A 22,751-nucleotide genomic window follows, 5' to 3' on the forward strand; every position below is an offset into this window, starting at 1 on the left:
TCACCTGGTCCTACATGAGGGTCACGCACAAATCAATAGACACCCTGCCTAGAAAAGGAATGCAGACAGAGGCAGAGAACACAGTTCCCCTTCATGTTTAAGTCAAAGGTTCTACATCAGTGGTAAAAAGATCCTGGACTCTTCCTATAGTATATGACAGCTGTATTTCACAATGAAAATGTCTTGTCAGGAACAATCTAAACAGTGGAACTGGAACAGTAACAAGTGTAATATGTTTCTGATTAATTTAAATATGCTTTCAGTTTATTATGCATTAACTAATGTGTTAAATACAACCCGAATACTAGTGTTATCACAAGGGTGCAGTGTCACAGGAAAAGAGTCATGCTAAAAGGCCTTACTGAAGCTAAATCCAACTGAAGAGCACATCCAGTGTTGTTTTAAGCCACCATTTGGCTGCACATGAAGGATTACGATGCACAAAATGCCTCTCAACATGAAGGCTTTTCTCACTGAGAAAGGAGGGAGATTAATATCTCGTGATTCAGTATGTTTGTAACATTGACTTGCAGGACTGAACAGTCCGCTCTCATTGGTTGTAACGCTGGACATTTTTCTCCCCTAAACAAGGAAGTTAATCCCTTTGTTTTCTACAAGTATACAGTGATCTGGGATTGCTGGATTTTCTGTAATAACTAAAATAAAAATTCGAGTGTGGGAATTTTTATCTCTGCATGAGGGTCCCTTAAAATATTGTCCTGGAAATATTAAGGCTTAGGGGTTGGCTTGATTTTGGGGGAATTTCCCATCACAGTGCAAATGCTTTGGCTTTATCTGAATTAATCTGGCAACCGAGCTGGAAGGTTGCCATGATAATGGATTTCTGAGTGACGTAGAGATGGAAATCAGATGTAATAAGAGGTTTGCTGTACGGCCGTCTCAGAATTTCACAACTTTCCTTCCTCGGACTGTCAAAACTCATCTGTATGTATCACAGAAGTAAAATTTCTGGAAGCAGGCTGCAAAACACCTTCACCTTGCTAGAATATACCAGTTCTTTCCACTGCAGACAGCTTATTCCATTTTACCTTTAGCCCTATTAGCTAAGGGTCTCTCATGCACGGCCTCCGATTTAAGTTTCAGGACAAACCAGAAGGCCGCTAATAACACACACCCACACACACACGCACGTTCAATGAAGAGACAACCACGCTGTCATTCAGTCATAATTTGTATCTTATATTTTGGCATCATAACAAAAAATACAAAATAAAAACATTGCATTCTGGAACAACAAGTAAAAGGAAAGCGGCTGGGGGAGGGGGGGGGGGGTGGGGTTGGTCATAGAGTTAGAGATGACTACAATGGAATGGAGGACGACAGAGAGCGAGAGAGAGAGAAACCGTGCTGAGACAGGAGGGTGTTGTGGTGGCCCGTGAGTGTGGCCGTTAGGTGCGGCAAGGAAACCGAAAAGCAGGTCCTGACATGAAAGAAGAGAGTGGGAAGAAAGCAGGATCAACAGAAACACAAGGGAAAAAGTTAAGACGGGAAGATGGGCAGAGAGACACAGACAGGATTCAGACTTTACAGATAAGGCACTTGCGAAACAAAAAAAATCTTTTTTTTTCTAAACTAAAATGAGTAAATCTCATTTTGGCCTTTTATAATTCTTCATAACTCTTGACTGAGCAACTGAGTGACAAGGCTTAGAAATGGATCTGGTCTCAGTTCATACACTCAGCGGAAATAAAAAAAAAAATAATAAAAATGCACTGTAAACCCGTGTTTCAAAATGGAATCATTTGCCGAATTGCTCCTGACAGACTCAAAGTCAAACCCAACTCAGTGTTGGTACTTAGTGATCCTGGGTTCAGTGTATTTTGGCCCACATTTGAAACCCAGTGATCACATCCAAAACAAAATCTAAAGAAATGGACAGGATAATACTGCAGAAGAACTGGGTGGAACTAGGTTACAATACTGTATGGCATTCTATACTGGACCAGAGAAAACTGAGCTGATCTGTACTGAACTGGACTAAACCTGGCTGAATCGGACAGCAATACTATTCAGATTGAGAATAGTGTGTTATTGTATATTAGGGTTTTTGACTTTGGAACTTCCATTAAAAAAAATAAAATACTAAACATAAATCGTTAGAAAATAAAATAAAACAATGAAATATATTAAAATAAACTCAATCTGCATGTTTCCTGCTCCGGGAGGGCTTGCATTCGAGACAGAAACATATAGAAACAAAAAAACATACGCACACCTACAGCAAAAACAGATCTTTTTTTGTCTTTGAGATACATTTAAAACAACTCCTCTTTGACTGACTTTTTTTTATCGAATTTAAAAAAAAAGAAAAAAAGAAAAAGGTAAACACCACTGGCACCTGCTATGGCAAACGAGAGAAAAACGGCAGCAGTCTGTGATGGTCAGATTTGCTGTAAATTTATGCCGTAAATATGCACAGACGTCACGGAAAGCCACAGGGCTTCAAACAGCAGTGCAGTGATTCATTTCGTGGTCTACTTGCTGCTTACTGAGAGACGAGACGCAACACCTGTACACATTCCATTGGCCTGAACCAAGTTACAGAACGGGGGTGGGGGGGGGTGAGGTCCTGTACGTAACCACTTCAGTTTCTCAGCGATGGCAGCCCGACACTGACACACTCCCATTGGTCTCAATATGGTTCAGACCACTGAAAATAACCCTTTTCGCCACGTTTAAAAAAGGTGCTCAACTTGTTGAGAAGGCAGCATTGAATAGACACGTTCAACTAGTAATATTCATTTGGCCAGATAAATCACAGAGCACATACTCTTGGTGTGCAGGAAGTGAATACTGACTAAATAAAATGTTAAGATGATTAAGTCTTCTCTTTTTTTCTTTTCTTTTTTCTTTCTTTGTGTCTTTTTTGCGTGGAGGGGTTGTGAATACTGGGAGACACAATAGAGGCTGGACCTCACAGCCTGACAGGGGTGGAAGAGATGTGAGGGGGAGAGACAGGAGAAAGAGAGAGACGAGGAGAAACCAACTGGCCATTGAGGCACTCCAAATTTGGAGCACACAAACAGCATTGCTCCGCTCTCCATCTTCCCGCTCTCCGCAGGGCAGACACCACAGAGCAGGGAAAGAGTCATTTAGTGTAATCTGTCAGCGGGGGCCATCGGCTAATCTTATCTCAAAGCTTGGGCTGGGTGTGTTTGTGTGTGTATGTGTGTGTGTGTGTGTGTGTTTGGGGGGGGGTTTGGGGGCTGGTGGCGGTGAGTGTTTCAGTCTGCGCGTAGTGTTCAGCAGTGTGGGTCTGTCTGTCGAAATGCCTCGCCCCCCTCCCCGCCCCCTCTCTCCCCCCCTTCTTCCGCTCTGCGTGAGAGGAGCAGTCCCCCCGCGTCCCCCGCCGTGCCCAGCCCTCCTCCGCGGGCCGTCATTCCGTCTTGCCGTGGTTGTTGTTGAGGGCGGGGTGGCCGTTCCGCACGGGCCCGTTTTTCGTTTTCTCCCACCTCTCCCGCTCCTTCTCGCCCTCCTCTTCTTCCGACTCGTCCGTCTCCTCCCGATCGCTCCTCTCGTCCTCCACGATCTCCTGGAAGATGAGGAGAGAGACGGTTTAAGAGCGCAGACTGCAGCGGTGAGTCAGGGAGCACAGCCCCGGTGCTGCTCTCTCCCACTCGTCTCAGAGGACAGGCTCCAGCGATGAAGCACAGCCCTTCCCAGCAGACACACCTACATTCTGCAGAGATACACACACTGCTGTACTCACTTACTCACTCACTCTGGAACTAAATGAGGCAGCAGTGGGACAGGTGGGCAAGCACACACACACACACACACGCACGCAGACACTCACAGTCTCACACATTCACAATCTCACACATTCACACTCTCACGCTCACACACTCAAAGTCAATGGAATGTGTAGTGTCGCAGTAGCATAGAGTATGAATTGGTCTGTGACACACACACACACACAAATGCACATAAACCCAAATACACACTCAAAGTCAACAGAACAATAGGGTGTAGGTGTAAAGTGGCATAAGTGTGAACTGGGCTGTGTCTCTGTCTCTGTCTCTGTCTGTGTGTGTCTGTGTCTGTTTGTTTGTGTGTTTGTGTGTGTGTGTGTGTGTGTGTGTGTGTGTCTGTTTGTTTGTGTGTCTGTTTGTGTGTGTGTGTGTGTGTGTGTGTGTGTGTGTGTGTGTGTGTGTGTGTGTGTGTGTGTGTGTGTGTGTGTGTGTGTGTGTGAGAAATCCCCCAGAGCTGCTGCATGGGGGTGCAGGCCACATACGTTTCCGGGCAGGAACTTGATGGCCATTCGCAGGATGAGGACGGCCCAGAAGATGTGCAGACACTGCAGCACCATCAGCAGCCCGTTGAAGAAGTAGTAGCCGAAGAACGGGGGGTAGATGGTCACCGGGTACACCCACGTGCAGTGCATGATCCTGGGGAGAAAGACGGACAGAGGTCAGCCTCTCCTCTCGCTACAGAGGAGCCTCACCGTGAGGCCTTCTGTAATGTCAGCACAGCTGCCGCAGTATAGCAGAGTGTATTAGTGTAGTAGCACTGTGACCGCGGAGGTACAGCAGTGTATATTACCACAGTGGGCTGTGAAATGTATGATGCTGTCCAGTCTTCAGACTAGGGTAGTGTAGTAGGTGCAGCAGGCATAGTGGAAAAGGCTAGGATTTGTAACTGAAGGGTTGCTGGTTCAATTCCCCACTGGGGTACTGCTGCTGTACCCTTGGGAAAGGTACGTAACCCAGAACTGTCTCGGTAAATATTCAGCTGTGTAAATTTGTAACAAGTGAAAACCGTAACCCGTGTTAGTCCCTCTGGATAAGAGTGTCCGCTAAACGACAATAATGTAATTATATGAACTGTCACCTTATATTATGTTGCGTTATAATATTTTAAATCATTGCATAAAAATATTGCTGTGTGTTGCGGAGTGGCAGGGCGTGCGGTTAATTCCTCACCAGAAGGGGAAGATAACGAGACGTGTGATGATGAAGACGGCAGCAAAGACGATGAAGATGTAGTTGCAGGTCTTCCTCCAACCCGCGTAGTTAAACATCTTCGCTGACTGGAGAATCAATGAGACAATTACACTTTGGCTGCAGTTCCTTATCTTGACCTCAAGGAGGCAGCATTAAATAAATGCCAACAAAAATGCAGACACCCCCCTCTACCACACATAAACTAATTTATAGAAAAGCTTAGGGTCCCTTCTGCCTATAAAAGCTCATACAAACATTTATCAACGCTCACCCAGCTCAACCTCAAACATCTTACGTCAGTGCTAGAGAAAAGAACCAATCTATACCTTTATTGAGTTCTTCTATTGTATTATATGCATATATTGTGTATATACGCAAAGATACAATGAGCACAATGTCTGACACAGACAAAAAGACAATATTACTATATACTAAGGTAAGGTTTTTACTAGGGCTATTAATTGATTTTTCTACAAGTTGATTAACTTGTATATTAATCAGTTCTAGCAATCAAAGTTAGCTAGATAGAATGGTATATAAGTCTATTCATCCTTATAAGTCAAATCCTTGCTGCCAGCCAGCTCAGAAGCTTGTAGTGTTTTTTCACACATTATTGATGACTGCAACACATTCTCTGTTTGTTAACAGCGTACTGTGCCTTAGGGTGGACCCCCACTACAACATCCTCTCCCAAAACTAAATCATCCACAGCACACACAAGGGGTGGGCCCAAATGCACAAGGATTGACCAATGCTACACCAGCCACATGTACAATATTTAACATGATATTTAACCCCATCAGCTTCACGTCAGCTACAGCTTCAGTTGATTAATGGGTCTGGTTAATTAACTAATCACTGCAGGCCTACCCTTAGTAAGAATGCAAGAAAGACTGGGATTTTATGAGACAACACCAGTTTTAAATCTGACAGAGTGCTACCAGAACTTCTTGCTAACATAGCAGCGGCCCTACTGCAGTACCTCCAGCAGGTAGTCGGCGGCGTCGTGGACCAGCATGATCAAGGTTCCTGCCCGGATGTAGTTGACGCACCACGAGAAGCTAATCAGCATGATGGTGGCCAAATGGTGAACGATCTGCTCCTTAAAGTCCTGAGAGAGAGAGGGGGAGACACCTTAACACCTCAAACAAAACTGGAGTTAGCCAAGCCAGGGGCCTTTTGAGAGAGGAAATGGAGCAGACAGCATTACACCAAACAAGCTTCCAACCACATCCTTGTGCATGATGTTGCAGATACACTTTTTCTCAGTTCACTCTACCATAGAGTGGATTTTTTTTTTTTTTTGTTATTCTAAGATCAATAGGCTACTCATACACGGGGTAACATGGCATCATGGTTCGTCAATGTTTTCCTGTGCCTGAAAAGCTGGCAATACTACCATAAGGAGTCGAGGCACGGGGATCATTTGAATGAGAATTTGGTTATCAGTAACCACGTGTTTGAGCATTAACCTTCCTTGGGGAGAGCCTAACCTTAATAACGTCTTTCCTATCACTGTTTATCTAAGCCATAGTGGTTTCTATGAAGGATTAATCATCAGCTTCTCATACACAATACTGATTACATACGGTCAAGTTGAAGATGATTCAGACTCTGTTCTTTTTTTTTTTTTTTAAAGTTGCTAAGGACAGACCCATATGCCTGGAACTTTCTATGAAGCCTTCCGGGTTCAAAGTCTTTGAAGGAAATTATTCCACCTGAAAAAGTCTGTCTGGTCATTTTAATTTCACACTATATTTACATGTCAGGGACAATTAAGGGCAACCACGCGTGTGCAACAGCACACTGGAAAAAGGTGTAGAACTGCACTGATATTTCTGATCTGGATCCTGATACAATATCACAGTAAAAGAAATCTTCTAGAATCTTTTAGAGCAAATTGACCCAGCTGTGGAGATGGGTCCCCGAACATGCAAGTACAGTACACCCTCAACAGAAGAAACTACCAAGCAAATATGCCAAGAGGCCAAATAAAATTCCAGCGGAATTAAAGATAAGACAGATGGGAGGAAGTACACTGGGTCCAAAAGTAATAGTGGCCAACCCTGGTCAGAGGTCAAGCATTCAGCAGCTACTTCAGCTCCCTTTAAATAACTCTCAAAACTGGGTATAATGCACCGGTTCAACAGAGCCAGTAATTTGGTTGCAGAGAACCCTGCTGAGCTAGGAAAACTCCAGGAGTCCAAATGGCGACCCCTGGCCCCAAGCCATCGATTCAGGTCAACATGTTTACAGTGATAATTCTATAGTAAAACTGTGTTTTTTTCCAGCAGTAGTTTAGGTTGAACATGAAATCCAGAATTGTGCACTTTCCACTAACACACTTGACACTTCACTAATCTCTGTTTGAGTTCACACCTTTTGACAGCAGGCGTTGATCACCACCAGTGCTCCACAGAGGTGAACAGGCAATCTAAAGCGTCCCTGTCTGACGCTTTTGCCCTGGGGACCTCTGGCATACATTAACCCCGCGCTGAATTAAAAAGCCAGCGCTGACACACACTGTTTCTCTCGGTGGCTAGTGGGCACAGCGAAGTGAATCACGCCGGAGCTGTCTGCCTGATGACATTCTGCACACGCAGACGCCTGACCTTTACAGAGGAGTTATGCATTTAGATGACATTTAAATTACGCATTCATAGATGCATATTTATGCATTTATGCATTCAGAAGATAACATTAGAAACTGAAATATATATTTTTAATTTAAAAATGCAGTGCAAAAAATATCACTTACGTCAGATTACAGTGCAACACGCGTGCTAATATTGCCATACATCAATTAATGCCATGTTCATCTGACAAAAATAAATGAGCTGTACATGAAAGTGGTAATCTTTTTATGTTTTCAAACATGCAGTATATTTTCACCTAAGCTGAAAACTCATTCCTTTAGTTTTGCATTCCTGTTTTCACCATGCACTGACTATATCATTAGGGTTGTGGGGCTTGATGGTGTCCCCAGGTGGTGCACTCACTTTGCGCTTGACATCCGACGCGACACTGAACAGCAGGGAGATGTAGAAGCCCAACTCAATCATGTAGTACCAGTACTGGGAGGGCAAGAGGGTCTGTGGAAGGAAGCAGAGAGGGAGGGAGCGAGGGCAGATAGAGAGAGGGAGACAGAGAGCAGAATGAAAGGGAGAGAGAGAAAAATGGCAGAATGAGAGGGAGGGAGAGAAGAAAAGCAGAGAGCAAGGGAAAGGGAGGGGAAAGAAAGAGGGAGAGATAGAGAGAGGGAGACAGAGGGCAGAGAAAGAGGGAGAGAGAGAAAGGGAGGGCAGATAGAGAGAGGGAGACAGAGGGCAGAGAAAGAGGGAGAGAGAGAAAGGGAGACAGAGGGCAGAGAAAGAGAATAGAGACAGGAAGGGAGAGAGAGAGAGAGAGAGAAATGGCAGAATGAGAGGGAGGGAGAGAAGAAAGGCAGAGAGCAAGGGAAAGGGAGGGGAGGGTAGAGAGAGAAAGAGAGGGACAGCAAGGACACACTGGTGAATTGGAGCAGAGATACAGTCACATTTGATTAACAAAATCCTAACTGCAAATACCGGTGCAGCTGAGAAATTTGCACAGGGATACAAACCCACATAACCTGTTAATCTGTTTCAGGGAAGACCTCGAAGGTTCTAAGTTCTTCTCAGTTTGTGGACCACACCCACTGATATATCTGACACGTGGCGCTGATGCATTTCGTGCTTATTAGAGAGTAATGGCAAGCGTAACATCAACGTCTAATAAAAAAGCATTTCACATACCAGCACGGGGAATCCACTCCACATTTCCTTCAAGTCATAAAGCCAGGGTTTCTGGGAAGAGACAGAATAAGAGTATGAGGACTCCAGAGGACAGCAGGCATGTACGACAGCACTATGTGCTTAAAGCGGACAGAGACAGGGACCAGGACTGGCCAAATCCATGCCCTGAAAGGAGCACAGTCCAGAGGGTTTTCCAGCTCTCCTTTAGTCGCTAAATTTTGGCTGGTTAAACTGGGTCAGTTAACACAGTATTTATTTGAATCAAGCAGCTCAGAGCTTTTGAGCGGAAGGAAAACCTCCAGGACTGAAGCCCTGTGGGCCCAGCGCAGCTCAGTCCTGACTAACGGTAAACAGTGAGAGAGGGCAGACAGGTACAGTCTACAAACAAGGGTGGAGAGACAGAAAGTACATCAGGAGAAAGAACACGAGGATGGAGAAGGGTGTTAGAGAGGGACAGGAGGATGGAAAGAGACACCAAAGACAGAGGAAAAGAGATGAGAAGACAAGATGGGAGAAGACAGAGAGAGGCAGGAAGCGGTAACAGAGAGACGGTACTTACATCGATAAGTGAAGCCAGGCCAGCAAAGAAAGCAAGAAGGTAAAAGGTAAATCTCCAGCTGAAAGAGAACACACAGTCTCAACACCCTGCAAACGCAAGTGAAAATACGACACAAAAGCCTTCACACCCTGCAAACACAGCACTGAAAATGCGACACAGTCTCAACACTCAATACAACACTGTGAAAGCGACACAACCTCACGCTACACTAAAACACTGCTCCACACAGTATCGACACACAACACTATTTGCAAAACATTTTTGGCTTCAAAAATTAATCCTTACAAATAATTTATGATGCAGCTGAACAATACCCCGCTTAAGTTACGCTTAAACACAACTGTCCCCAAAACCTCTGCGTCACACAAACAGCAGCATTCTAAAGTGCAAACACTGTTACAGTGTAACCCATAAGCATAAGGAAAGTCGTAAGAAGAGCGGAATACGAATAGAAAACCAGTACAAGATAACAAAAGGGCTGCGGTGTTTCACACAGCCCGCAGCAGGTTACTAACCCGAACACTGCATTTTTACATTACATTACATGTATTCATTTGGCAGATGCTTTTATCCAAAGCGACTTAAGTGAGGCAGAGCACAACACAAGCAAAAAGCCACATAAGCACTGTGCTCTCACTCCACCCTTCACACGCTAACACTACAGCGCAGGGGCGGCACGCAAACATGCACCACGTCCCATTCAGAGCGGTGCTATTGCTGCGCACAATAATTTTAGGACACTTATGTTTTAGTGTGAGGATCTGCCACTATAGAAGCAGAGAGGCTTCATCACTAGATGTGTAAGCTGCGCACTGAGCATGTGCGGCAGCTGACTGTCCAATCAGAGATCCTTATTTCGCACCTGGCCTCCCGGAACTTCTTGAGCAGGCTGGGCCGGTCCTGATTCCTGCGGCGCCGGAACCATCGTTGGACCTGACGCACCGAGTAGCCAGTCTGTTTGCTCAAACTCTCTATGGAGCTCTGGCAACAGGACAAGGGAGAGATGGGGGTTATACAACTGCCTGGACAGTATTATAGTCCTATTAAAACATGTAGTGCACAATAAACCGTAATCTAAACTGACTTTATTAGTCACATGCAGGATATCAGGTTGCATTCCAGTAGGATGAAACTAGTATAAAGCTCTGTAGCGTGGAGGTGGGACACTACAATGTGCAGCTGTGTAGTGTCGATACTTGTGCAAAATGCTTGGCTGAATCACAGGAGGGGAAGTCTAGTGTGTGGTTGTGTAGTGTAGTTACCTGTGTGGGGTGCTTGGTTTCATTACAGAAGAAGGACTCCAGTGTGGGGTTGTGTTCGGCTCTGAGTCGCACTTTCTCTCTCACTCCCAGGAGAGCAGCGAGTGGAGTGGCCACAGTCCTGGAGGAGGAGACGGGCAGCGGGAGAGATTAATACACACTTTTACGCATTGCATGTGGTCACCTGTCAGAGTCTTATCAACAGTTACTTACAAAACAAGTCCATTTCATACAAAGTGAAAGTAAAGACAATAAAACAAGACAAAAAGGTAGGCAGAAGGACAGAGGAAATGAGATACAATCTCGCTGACTAACAGCTGGCAGGAGGTACAATGACAGGGTGAGAGGGAGGTAATTTCATTTGAGAGAGAGAGAGAGAGAGAGAGAGAGAGAGAGAGAGAGGGAGGAGGAGGAGGAGGAGAGAGGGGTGAGTGGGCCTGACCTCTCAAAAATCTGCCGCACAATGAGGAAACAGAGCGCCAGGGGGACGGTGACCCAGAGGTCCGAGGCCTTGGCGTAGACCCGGCCGTCTCGGTCCTGGAGGTCGGCCCAGCCCAGACCCTCGGGGAACCAGAGTCGCTCCTGCCAGAACCAATTGCTCAGCCATGCCAACATACTGAAAGAGACAGAGGGGACTTTCACTGACCAATCAACATCCCAGAGCACATTAACACACACTGACTGTATACATTACAGCACATTAAAATTAATACACATTGACTAAACAGACAGTAAAACATACTGTCCACACAAAAATGCTTTTAGCATACCAAAAAAAAAGGAAAAAAGATGAAGGTGAGGCATTTTATGTTGCTGCATTTCACATATATCCAAATCTGGTATGTTTAAATGAGGTAAGACGACAAATATTTAATGAGTCATACCTCAGGGTAATTGCGGTCATTTCTGCAGGAAACCCTAAAAAGGCCCTCATTCTCTGTGCTGTATAGGTATGGGTTTTTCCCAAATGACCTCTAACTTGACAGATGCTATTCCTGCCATCACAATTAACACACACTCAGACCATATTACAATTACGGACCAATCAGATAGTATCATATATTGGATTGGGGAATGGATTTGGGATTGGGACCACAGTGCAGCATAGTGGTAAGCAGCAAGGCTCATAACCGAAAGGTTGCTGGTTCGATTCCCCGCTGGGGCACTGCTGCTATACCCTCAAGCAAGGTACTTAACCCAGAATTGCCTCAGTAAATATGCAGCTGTATAAATGGGTAACGTAAAGCTGTAACCTATGTAACTCACTCTGGATAAGTGTGTCTGCTAAATGACGATAGTGTAATGTAATGGATTCTGAACTATGGGTCCTTTCTGTCTCTAAACAACTGATCCAGGAACAGCCGTCTTATCTTTAATTCTGACCCTGACCAGGATGAGAAGGATACTGATCTAGGACGATTATTGGGGAAAGAACTGGTCTACACCAATCCTAATCCTAATGGTGGAGAACTGAAGCAGAGGCCTGGCTAGTCTAGTTTTTCAGCCACAGAGCCCTTTGGCTCCCTCACAGGTATTTGGCAGGAATTCCAGTTACACTTAGGCAGTATCAGCGACGCACAGTAACAGCACAGCAAAGACAGCCAGTCTTAACCAATCTTTGGGTCACGTGCCAACTGCATTGTGGGATGTGAAGTTGTGAAAATAGACAGACTAGAACAGACCAGGAAGGACGCTTCCGATTTCAAACAGAAAGCATACTATGCCCTACACTAGTGACAGAAGAAACTAGGTTCAGCTGTTCAGAAAAGATACATGTGTTCAATGGCTCCCAAGTCTTTCCATCAGTGTCTATTGTGTGGAAACTGGGGGTGGGCATGAGTACTCGGAATAGACTTTTAGTGCTCCAGCAATAAAAAAAAAAACTGCCCAATTGCTGAAAATGCTTAACTTCAGCAGTATTCATGAGAGCATGTGAGTACCCTGCAAATGTAGCAGTAACAGCTTTGGCAGAACGGGACACCGAGGTCATGCGGAAACATTAGGAAAACAGAGGAGGCTTTTGAATCGCTGTGCTGTCTGTGACCTCCTGCACTGGAGAATCCGTCAGCTCACAGGCCAGCGACGCTGGGCGTAAAATCATAACAGAGATTCTTCTGAACAGCGGAGATGAGCTTGTGTGTGCGGTCACACAACGCAGGGCATTTTATGAGGCCTACCCCAGGGGTAGCATGAGGTCGCCATGATGCTGCCTTATGCCTTTTGTCCTGCATGCACAGTTCCCCAATTGCTCCAACAACAAGCATGAGAAATAACTAGTGTGACTTTTTCCATGAGTTTTGGCAAATCAGATTATTTAATTAAGATATCATGACCAGAAGTGAAGGACAGTACCATACATCTAATAACTGATGTGATCATTATATACATAGGTTTCATATCTTGTCAATTAAACTTTAGAACACACGTAAACATACACAAACGTCTTTTCATTTGTCTGACTAAAGAAAGCTCAGATTGATTTAGCAATCAAGACTGTGGCACAATGGTGAAGTGTCAGTGCAGCAACCTTGAGAAAAGATTCAGAATTGAAATGATTTTGACATTTATGGTTTTATGACAAGGGGAAAATCACTTGCCGTTACAGACTTAAAACACATTCACTGGATTTTGCATGACTGTTTACTTTGCCTGGTTACACTCAAAAAAGTACCACCAATGGTATTCAGTTTGGTTGTGCACTAAAAAATAACAGTATGAAGACATTTATGATGTAAGACTAATGTAAATCCACTGAGTGAAGTACACTGACATTTCATTTAATACATATCATGTACATTACATTACACATTGAAACACATTTCATATTTGCATGTACGGACCTCAATTTGTACTCACATTTACACCAATTTGCACAAAAAGTCAAAATACCCAACCTGTGTAGCCACCTAAAAACATGAAGCCATTCACTAAGTAGATAGTCTTGAGCCAGAGGAGCCATTTTACACTTCTTGCACACATGCATGGCTCTGGGCCTGCTAAAATTTGAACAAATTAAGAAAATGATCCAACCAGGCTCACTGACTAGGGTGTTTTAAGAGAGTGACATCAGGACACAACTTTGCCAATAGTTCTGTATCACTGGAGGTCAACATCTGTTTGCACATAATTCCTGCACATCTGGACATCGCCACAACAACATAAGCAACACTTTCTTTAGTCATACATCACATTTAATCAGGGTGTTTCTGGTGACATTGTGGCTTTTACATATTGCAAAAAGCTTTTACATGTCACATATACAGATGCCAAAAGTACTCCTACACAACGTACACTCTCCGTGACCCCCCGCGTCAGTTGTTCTAACAAGTAAGTATTGCCTGTGGTCCAATGCTGTAACCACAGTCTCTGCGCCCATGCCACCCAAGAGAGGACTCGGCCTTGTGCTTCTAGGGGATCAGCTTAGCTACGGAGGTACAGTATAGCTGGCAAGGACAGGGGGTGGCAACACATGGATTAACGTGGGCAAACAGCATTTTAAGCAAAACTCTTAATATGCAAAATGCATACTTCATTTACATACATTAAAAGGATTTCCATAAAGACGTATTTAAAGCAGGAGATTATTACTGCTTCTTCAATCTAAAATTGCAAGTTGGGCATCCGGTGCCTCCTGAAACAGCCTCTTTATGCACCCAACACGGTCTGCAAAACATCTCTGAGGGCCACATCTGATTGGCCCAAACACTTATTTTGCAACAAATACAGGTACTTGAACCTAATAATTAATTACAGCGTTTTAGAAATGTTATCCATCATACTTAGAATAAGGATACAGGCAATGTAAGCAGCAGTGGACAGAGGTGCTTAGCACTGATCAATACTGTCAATACACGGAGGCCTGTAATAACGGATGTCAGGAGCTAGGTTTATATTTAGGTATATGTATTAAGGAGATGGTCAATTCTATTCCTGGCTTGCCTGCTTGCTGTTGTAACCCTGAGCAAGGTGCAGCGCTTTGCAACCTTCGCCCTTGTAAAAGCAGGTTGCTCAATATGTGATAGGAAGCCTCACGTGCCCTGTGTGCGATTCTCAACAGGAACACAGGCCGAGCCAGTCACAATGATGTGTGCATGAATTCTACAGAGCTCCAAAATGGAAGGGCAAGCCCAGCATAGCGTGGCACTCACAAATAAAAATGCCCAGCCACCTTGCCACGACTCAAACACACACATACAATACATACAGTAACCAAAATAAATATGACAGAGTGCAAGTATGAATACATTCACCATTTAACACAGGAAGCCAAGGCCTGACGGGTTGGTGCCAGAGCCATTGGTCTGTGGCACGCGCTAAGAAAGGGTGCTAACACCAACCCGAGCTTTGCATGCACGCGAAAGACATCGTAACCAGGGAGGACGTAACTGTCCTGCTCAAAAGAGAGGCCCTGCCTCGGCCACAGGGCGCATGCAAATGCACTTTTCCCATACAGCTGCCACCAACCGACCGACCAGTTCACAGGGTTTTATGACTGAACTACCACCTTGGACCAATGATGAGAGGGCTGGCCTCTTGCCCTTAGGCAAATAGGTTCCTCCAGAGCAAAGACCATTTTAGCAGATAGGTTAGTTTGACATATGCCCTGGCATTGTCTCGACAATAAAACCCTGTGCAGGTGAAGTCATGTGGATAAAATTACACTGTACACGTCCATAGTGTTCTCTGCTTCTAGTATAGAAAAAAAATACTAATTCATCAATGATTACATTCAAACAACTGCCTTATCTAAGTTTACACAGAGTGGTGTAATTGTTAGGAAACTGATGTGACCAGCAAGTAGTTTTTGCCAGTTCAGATCCCAGTTGGAGAGCTAACACTGTACAATGTCTGAGCTGCCTCAGTAAAAAACGCAGCAATATAAATGCAATGCAAAATATAAAACGCACAGCTCAGCATAGAAAAATGTGTCTGTTGAACACACAAATACAAAATGACATAATACTGAAAAATGCGTGTCATGCTCAGTTGTGTAGTCACTGACATAACAACAAGAGCAAACAGCAATTACAGGATAGCAGCTTTCAGTCAACAGCACCCCACACAACCTGACATGACTCAACTCTTTCTGGACAGTTCTCTATCAGGGGTCAAAAATCCGGTCAGTGTGTACCCACCGTGCCTCCATGTGATTGAGTGTGTGTGTGTGTGTGTGTGTGTGCGTGCGTGTGAGAATGAATGTGTGCGGTTTCATAAGCATGTCAGTGAGTGTATGTGCCAATACGTCGTGAATCAGCTATATCAGCATACAAACTTACAACAGTCACCCAGCCACCCAGTGACTCATTAGCCCAGTGCACTTCTCCCTAGTTTTCTTCTTACATCACTGGAAAATGTGTTACATTACAACATACAGCATCTATGCTGGCAACAGTTTTTGATATACCTACAAAAAGAACTACAAAACAAACTGCTTTTTAAATAGTAGTTGTCATGGATGTTATTCAAGTAATAGGTTATGACATAAACAACAACAAATAACCCAATACACTATCACACTTCCATTACAAATATGCTGCCCTGTTGGTTTGACTGCGAGTACGGTCTTCCTTAGAAAACCACACACACGAAATTAAGCCTTTCAGAAGAAGCTCCTGACTCACTGTGGTCATATGGTACTTATCATAAAAAGTAGTGGGGGTTCCCCTGAGTCCTGGCTAGACTGCCAGTCAGGTTCTTTCAATATGACCATCTCATAATTCCCCTCGTAATTCATAAGTTTTACTGGCTTAATATCTCCCTCCTACTCCATCTCAGCTAATGTGTGGTAGTTCTTCTGATGCAAAATGGCTGCTGAGCATATAGGTGAGTGCCACAAATTGGTTGGGGTTGAGGCGAGTCACCCCACCCCACCCCATCACTATAAAGTGCTTTAAGATTCTTGAAAAGCACTCTACAAATGCATTATTGTCTTTTATTTGTTTAAAAAAGGATGCTATAGCCCAGTGTCCATTGCTCCTTCCGGCGACCTTATTGAACTCAACATTCTCAAGGCTACAAACATCTGACTTTTTGGAAAAGGCTTACTAGCAGGAAATTATACTGCACACAGGCTCTGTATTAACGCTAATGTTTCAGCCACTGACAAACACAGGAGAAAATAAGCTTCACTCTGCTATGAGAAGTTTAGCACTGGGGAAAAAACAAACCCTATTTGTTGTTGATAATTATTTGGAAAGTAGGTGCTATGTCTATGCTGACCCAATTTAAGATATTTTTATCTAGAGCAGAGAGTGTAATCGTTGGTGAGTTGACATCACCATGAATGCATAAGAAAACACAAAATTACAATGAAGTGCAAAAACACAACTTTTCAGAATGATAATAAAATATTTTTATTACTCTAAAATTCATATTTTTAAGTTCAACAACAGGTTCCTGTTATTATTTTTCAAAAAACAGGAAATGAACATGACTAGGAATTTCTATTGACTGTCTGCATAACAGACAGCATTCTTTTTTGATGGATTGCATACACCTGATGTGTTGCCACTACCACATACAATGAGCCACACATTATGTAAGTGCTGAAGAAAACAGCATTAGCATACATCATGGAAACAACTCAACTGGAACTTACATTTCTGTGGTAGTTCTGGGCCATTTCTTTTACTGAGCCTTTCAAAGCCAACATGAAATAAGTAACAGGAAAGGGGGTAATAGAGGGGGGGTAATAAAAGATGGGGGTAATAAAAAAACAACATAAACATACATATCAGGCATCCTCAGCCATTTAACCTAGCATCCCCAGACTCAACATCATATTACTCACTTCCTGCCAAGGTCAAAACTTTAAGAGGGTTAAACTAATCCATTCTACTGAGGCTGTCTCTGAATTGCACTGAGAATCTAACAGCTATATTGCTGACACCAAAAACTACTGGGAAAGATCATCAATGGTTATGTATTAAAAATGCAAGAGGAACTGGCAGGGAATCACTATTGGTGTACTATAGAACATAAAAGCTTCTCACAGCACGTTATGCATTGAACAATAAGGGGTGTCTCAGAATGGGCTAAAAATAGGGGCAAGGCAAGCTTTCCTCTAATCAAACCTACAGCTGTACCTGTAGGACCACTTCTGTCCATGATAAAGCCTATTTCCTGAAAACTATTTGTCAAACGATTCAGTTCAGTAACGAATGCCTGCACATAGGCATAAAGACAATCATAGGAACAAATTACAGAGTCCATTCACTCGGACATCACATTCTAACAATCTGAACTAGGTTCATTTTATACCATGCAAATGCACATATCTTCAACAGAGGCCTGTACAGGACAGATACTGATAACGGATCAGGCCGCACCATTACAAACAGAACTGCAAATTAACTCTAATTCGGGTCATGCCGGAAACATTTTTAACTGGGAAATGTCAGAGCTGGTGTGCGATTTCATTCTAAAATGGGGGCTGCACTTTGGGCAAAAGAAATCAGGCCAGACACGAGACTAATCCATCATATATAAAAGCCCCAGGTGCTGTGCATTAGAAAGTTGGCAGACTCTGTTGAATCACTTCACTGAAATCTCAGATATGTACATGGAAAAATGGGGTAAACAAAAGTGTCTGGCCTAATTCATTTTCATAATAATCTATCATTTTTCTTATTGGGACAGCGATACCTGCACAGAACAGAGGCAGAGTGCGCTCACTACAAGTGCAAAGTGAAGGCTCGCTCTTTTTGTCAGTCATTCAACTGCATTATCGTGAGATATTCAAAACCTCAAACTCCTTGATAAACAAACCCTATTGTCGCTGAGGTGCAAAGTATCCCATAAAATATACCAAATTCTACTGACCCAGCAGCCCATATGTTAAGTCCTCTTTATTATACCTGAGTACCTAATATCATTTAGCGGCGTCCATTTAGAGCAGACGCTGCACAAGATCCGCTTCATCTGACACGGATGTAGCAATACAATAAACGAAGTCCCCCTATCAGCCGATCCGGATGATATCAAGATAGGGGCATCTGCGCAGCGTCTGGTGTGAGCCGATGCATGGGAGCAAGCAGAATGCTTCCCGGTGCGGTATCAGCGGTGAGAGGGAGGTACACTCGGCCTATTACCACGTTCAGGCTCCACAACATAGCGCAACTGGCTAGGCCTAAAAGTGGAGGAGGGGGGAACAACAGGCTTAAATATTTTGTTTATTTATATTTGTTCAGGAAAACGCGTCCGACGGTCTAAGGTTGTCATTAAAACATCGCTACAGGCGAGAACAACGAAGGGAATGAACAATATCTCTTAATCGCTCTGGTTCACTAAAGTATTACAACAACCGGAACACTCCGAACTTGTAACATCTAGGACACGTGCGTTACATGTATCGTTGCACAACGCTGGCACGCCTCGACTGTTTAAGCGTGAATGATACTCTGTTCGACACAGATACTTTATAGTAATGAAATACTTTGATATGCCATAGAAAATGGCCTCGGCGATGCGGTGACGAAAGAAAGAAAGCAACGCATGACCTTCGATTATCAAGTTGTTCTTATACAAACACTCACGAGACCGAACCGCAAAAATGCACACACTGGTAACGTGATGTGCTTTTCTTGTAATCATTTGCTTAGTTTAACTTTACGCGATGGGGCCATGCACACACACACACACAGTTAAAATGCAGCTTGCTAGCTAGCCAGCGAATCCATTGTTGTATTTCAGGTGAAGATTTTTCATTTTCACTTTTCACTTAGCCTCACTGTGTGTGCACATTTATTTTGGCGGGGGGGGTATATCGCAACGAGCCGTTCCAGACATCTCTCAAGATGGTGATACGCATACAGTAGACTAGTAGTGATCTGTGCCTAATGACCGGTGATATTGTAGTTACTTAGCACACATCCAGTCCCATACGGAATCTCCAATTTCTTTTGTCACGTGGCAGGCGAGGTCTTGGGGAGTTTTCCAAGCCAGGGTGTAGAATCCAATCCTATACCATAGTGTGATTATAAGGTACCTCAGTTGGCTTCTGCTATATCGAGGAAGCGTTCATATATAGCTATGGCATCAAACAGAAAAATGATCTCTCGGTACGCAGGTACAGTTTAAGTGTATTCATTTGATGCCAATTCGACGACCGGTCTCTAGTTAGCTACCTACCTTCAATGCCTACACTTTATTAACTTTGCTCGCTAACGTTACATCGTTTGCTAGCAAGCAATGACTAATGCGAGTAGGAAATGGAATTTGTTCGCGTGAATGCCTAACTGGCTTTCCTTCATTCGACGGTTTCTGATCTGACAGTCGGCTGATCTAAAAAATATTTCCTTTAATTTTTGCTAAATCGAAAGATACCAAAAACAAACTGCCACATAATAACACTCATGCCTGGAACAAATGACATAGCTTGTTATGCATGTATATTGTAATTATTTCAAATCGTCAGACAGCACTACAGCCCCAGGTTTGCCGAAAAATTAAAAGATTTGGCCGTATAAAGTTTATATATAATAGTTTCACGAAGGGATCCTAAGTTTGCCTGGTTGATGCAAAAAAAAAAAAGTATTCTGTTCCATAGTGTCACCGTCATACAACAGCGTATAGAATGGAAAAATACACTTCCATTGTCCCAGAGCAGAACCACGGTCCTCGCTGTGGCACATAGGTTCCACACGTTCCATAGTACCACCGAAGACTACTGTGGTACATGATAATTCACCGCTGACCGTTAAGAATGTGTTCAAACATACTGCACACAGGTCTGAGTACAGTGCTTCTAGGAGTGTCTAATTACACCGCATTTTCAACGGTGCGCCTCTAACCATATCAGTTCATTGTGTTAGTTTTGTCTGCTTCGTTTGTAGTCGAATAAATGAGCGGGCCTACCCTGTGAATCGATTAGTTGTGATAGAGTATTGTTTACGTGTACTCAGCAGAGACCAGAAAAAAAAAAAGATTCAACAGGCAGTTACCTATATGGAACCACGAAACAGTAGCAAGCGATACGGCACTTCAACAAGCAGCACCAGGCCTAAGTGCAAAGCTGTATCACTAAAACCCTCAGAAGTAGCCTACCCAACAGGAAATAGTTTCATATAACGGTATACTCACTTCAGTCAGAAGTTCCACGCAGGTACGGATGAGAAGTTCCACGTAGGTATGAGGCACAAATAATGTGATTACAACTGTACAAATGTAGCTTACAGGCTACCTAATTAGTACAACTTATCTTGAGTACCAATGGCGTCGTACGAGAGAAATCAAGTTGCCGTGCCGTACGGATGAGTCAACGTCCGTGTTTCTTTATAGCCCGGCCTCTCTAACTCCGCCACTAGACCCCATTTTTCACGCAAAGTCGAGGACAGATATGGAAACGATGGCTCGAAGGAGGAATGGCAGAGAATGCTGTTGTCAGTCGCACTTGTACTTCTAGCTTTCTTTGAAGTTTTTTTCGTTTGTTTCCCTATATTTTTTTCGTGCGTTTTTTTTCTTTTTGATGGTTCCAGTCGTGCTATCTCGTAATGTCTTCTCTCTCAGTCCATTACGTTTGTCTTTCCATCTCTCCCGGGAATGAAGAAGAAGAATACGATGATTGTTCGCCGGGAATAGGCGTCGGTCAGCCCGGCTGTTGCACAGGACTAGCGGACTGAAAACGAGGGGTGAGGGTGGGAGGAGGGGTGAGGATAGGGGTATGGGGAGGGGGGGAGGGCGGTAGACGGAGGAGGGAGGGTTTTACAGTGACGTTTTTAGGCATGCGAGAAGACGCTCAGTTGCATGTAGCACAAAAAATATATCCCCTTTAAAATGTGTAAATAGTTAACTTTTGTGTCTCTTCGGTGGTGACGCTTCTGTAAATCATTTTTCAAGGATGTGTTCCCATTTCTCAGTTTGAAAGCGCTTTTTAGTGAAGCATTTATGGTCACAGCCTCGCAGCTTCTTCCCCTTTCTCTGTAAAGGATACACACATTGCACTAGCCTGCATGTAATGATTTACATCACGTTTCAATGGAACGGTATCTTTGTGTTTCGTTGTAAGCCACATCACCTTTTGGCTGTGTGAACTTTGCGTTCCCCCTTCATTCTGTACTTAACGCTAGTGCAAAGAACGTGCCGAGGCGGTTCATTGGGCGAGGTCAAAAAAAGAAACTGCATGAAGATTCCTCTATTCCATGTGGAGTGTGTGTGTGCGTTGTGACAGCGAGCATGCATGTGTTTCGTGACTGCCATGTCAAACGTGAACACCGTAGGAGCGGTATTAAGGATCAAGATGTGTTTGGTTGGGCTGAATGTAGAGACTTTTTTTTATCAGAGACGTTTTATTATTTACCCCAGGAATAATATTTCTAAAATATGCAGTTATTCTTCTGTCACAGTGGGCACTGTCAAAGTGACATCAACATTCCTGCAGCTTACCGTCCAAGCTTGACCAGGACTTGCCTGACTTTCATGAATGCATTATTTTTTGTCTTTATGCTTTGTTGTTAAGTGGTTTTGTCTCAATATTTCCAGGAACTACAGAATTTACCATGGAGATAACTCTGGCACAATAACAGCAAATCAAACACTGAAAAATATCAGTTAAAGAAGAGGTTAATGAGCAACTTCTCACAAATATTATTGACCCAAATATTACAGTGCTCCCTCTGCTGGCCACCATGCGCCATGAAAATTGCTGTCGTCCAGTGTCATTGCCTTCCCAAAACACTCATGCCCAAAATAATTTCAAAATAAATTCCAACAAGGCCATTTGAATTAATGTTTTTTTTTATTATTTTATTTTAACTCAAAAAGAGGATCAAGAACATCAGTTCATAAATAGGAAACAAAATCAGTCAGTATGATTCATTCATACTTATAATTTAGCAATTTAAGTCTGAAATATACAGACCCACAAAAATTGATTTCTCTAAAAAAATCTTAAATAAAAATTGCCCGTGCCTCTTATTAATAAATAAATTAACAAATAAAATCTTTCAAATATTAAAACTCCCCCCAATTACCAGCCCTCCCACCACATACCCTCAGCTAAAAAAAAACTACATTGTAATTTGATATTTGTTGCTCTTTTCAACCCCCTTCTAGTCTTAGATGCAACACTCCAGTCTAATAATAATAATAATAATAATAATAATAATTTATTTTTATTTTGCATTTTTGTTTTTTTGTTTGTTTTTTTGTTAAACTTAGCTTTTCTTAAACTAAATTATTTACAGTTTAGGGAGAGATA

General features: G+C 43.3%; 1 protein-coding gene across 1 annotated transcript; it reads right to left on the reverse strand.

Annotated features, from left to right (window-relative positions):
- Window positions 1-1,238: 1,238 nt before the first annotated feature.
- Window positions 1,239-21,186, reverse strand: LOC118768827 (ceramide synthase 2-like). The gene is made up of 11 exons (XM_036515769.1): window positions 20,636-21,186; window positions 10,998-11,171; window positions 10,559-10,676; window positions 10,159-10,277; window positions 9,297-9,354; window positions 8,738-8,788; window positions 7,964-8,056; window positions 5,947-6,075; window positions 4,944-5,050; window positions 4,256-4,409; window positions 1,239-3,553 (listed from the first exon to the last, which is right to left on the reverse strand). The coding sequence occupies exons 2-11, from the start codon at window positions 11,168-11,170 to the stop codon at window positions 3,398-3,400; spliced, it is 1,158 nt and encodes a 385-aa protein (XP_036371662.1). The 5' UTR covers window position 11,171; window positions 20,636-21,186; the 3' UTR covers window positions 1,239-3,397.
- Window positions 21,187-22,751: the final 1,565 nt, after the last annotated feature.

Source organism: Megalops cyprinoides, chromosome 21, assembly GCF_013368585.1.
Source record: "Megalops cyprinoides isolate fMegCyp1 chromosome 21, fMegCyp1.pri, whole genome shotgun sequence".
Lineage (NCBI taxonomy): Eukaryota > Metazoa > Chordata > Actinopteri > Elopiformes > Megalopidae > Megalops > Megalops cyprinoides.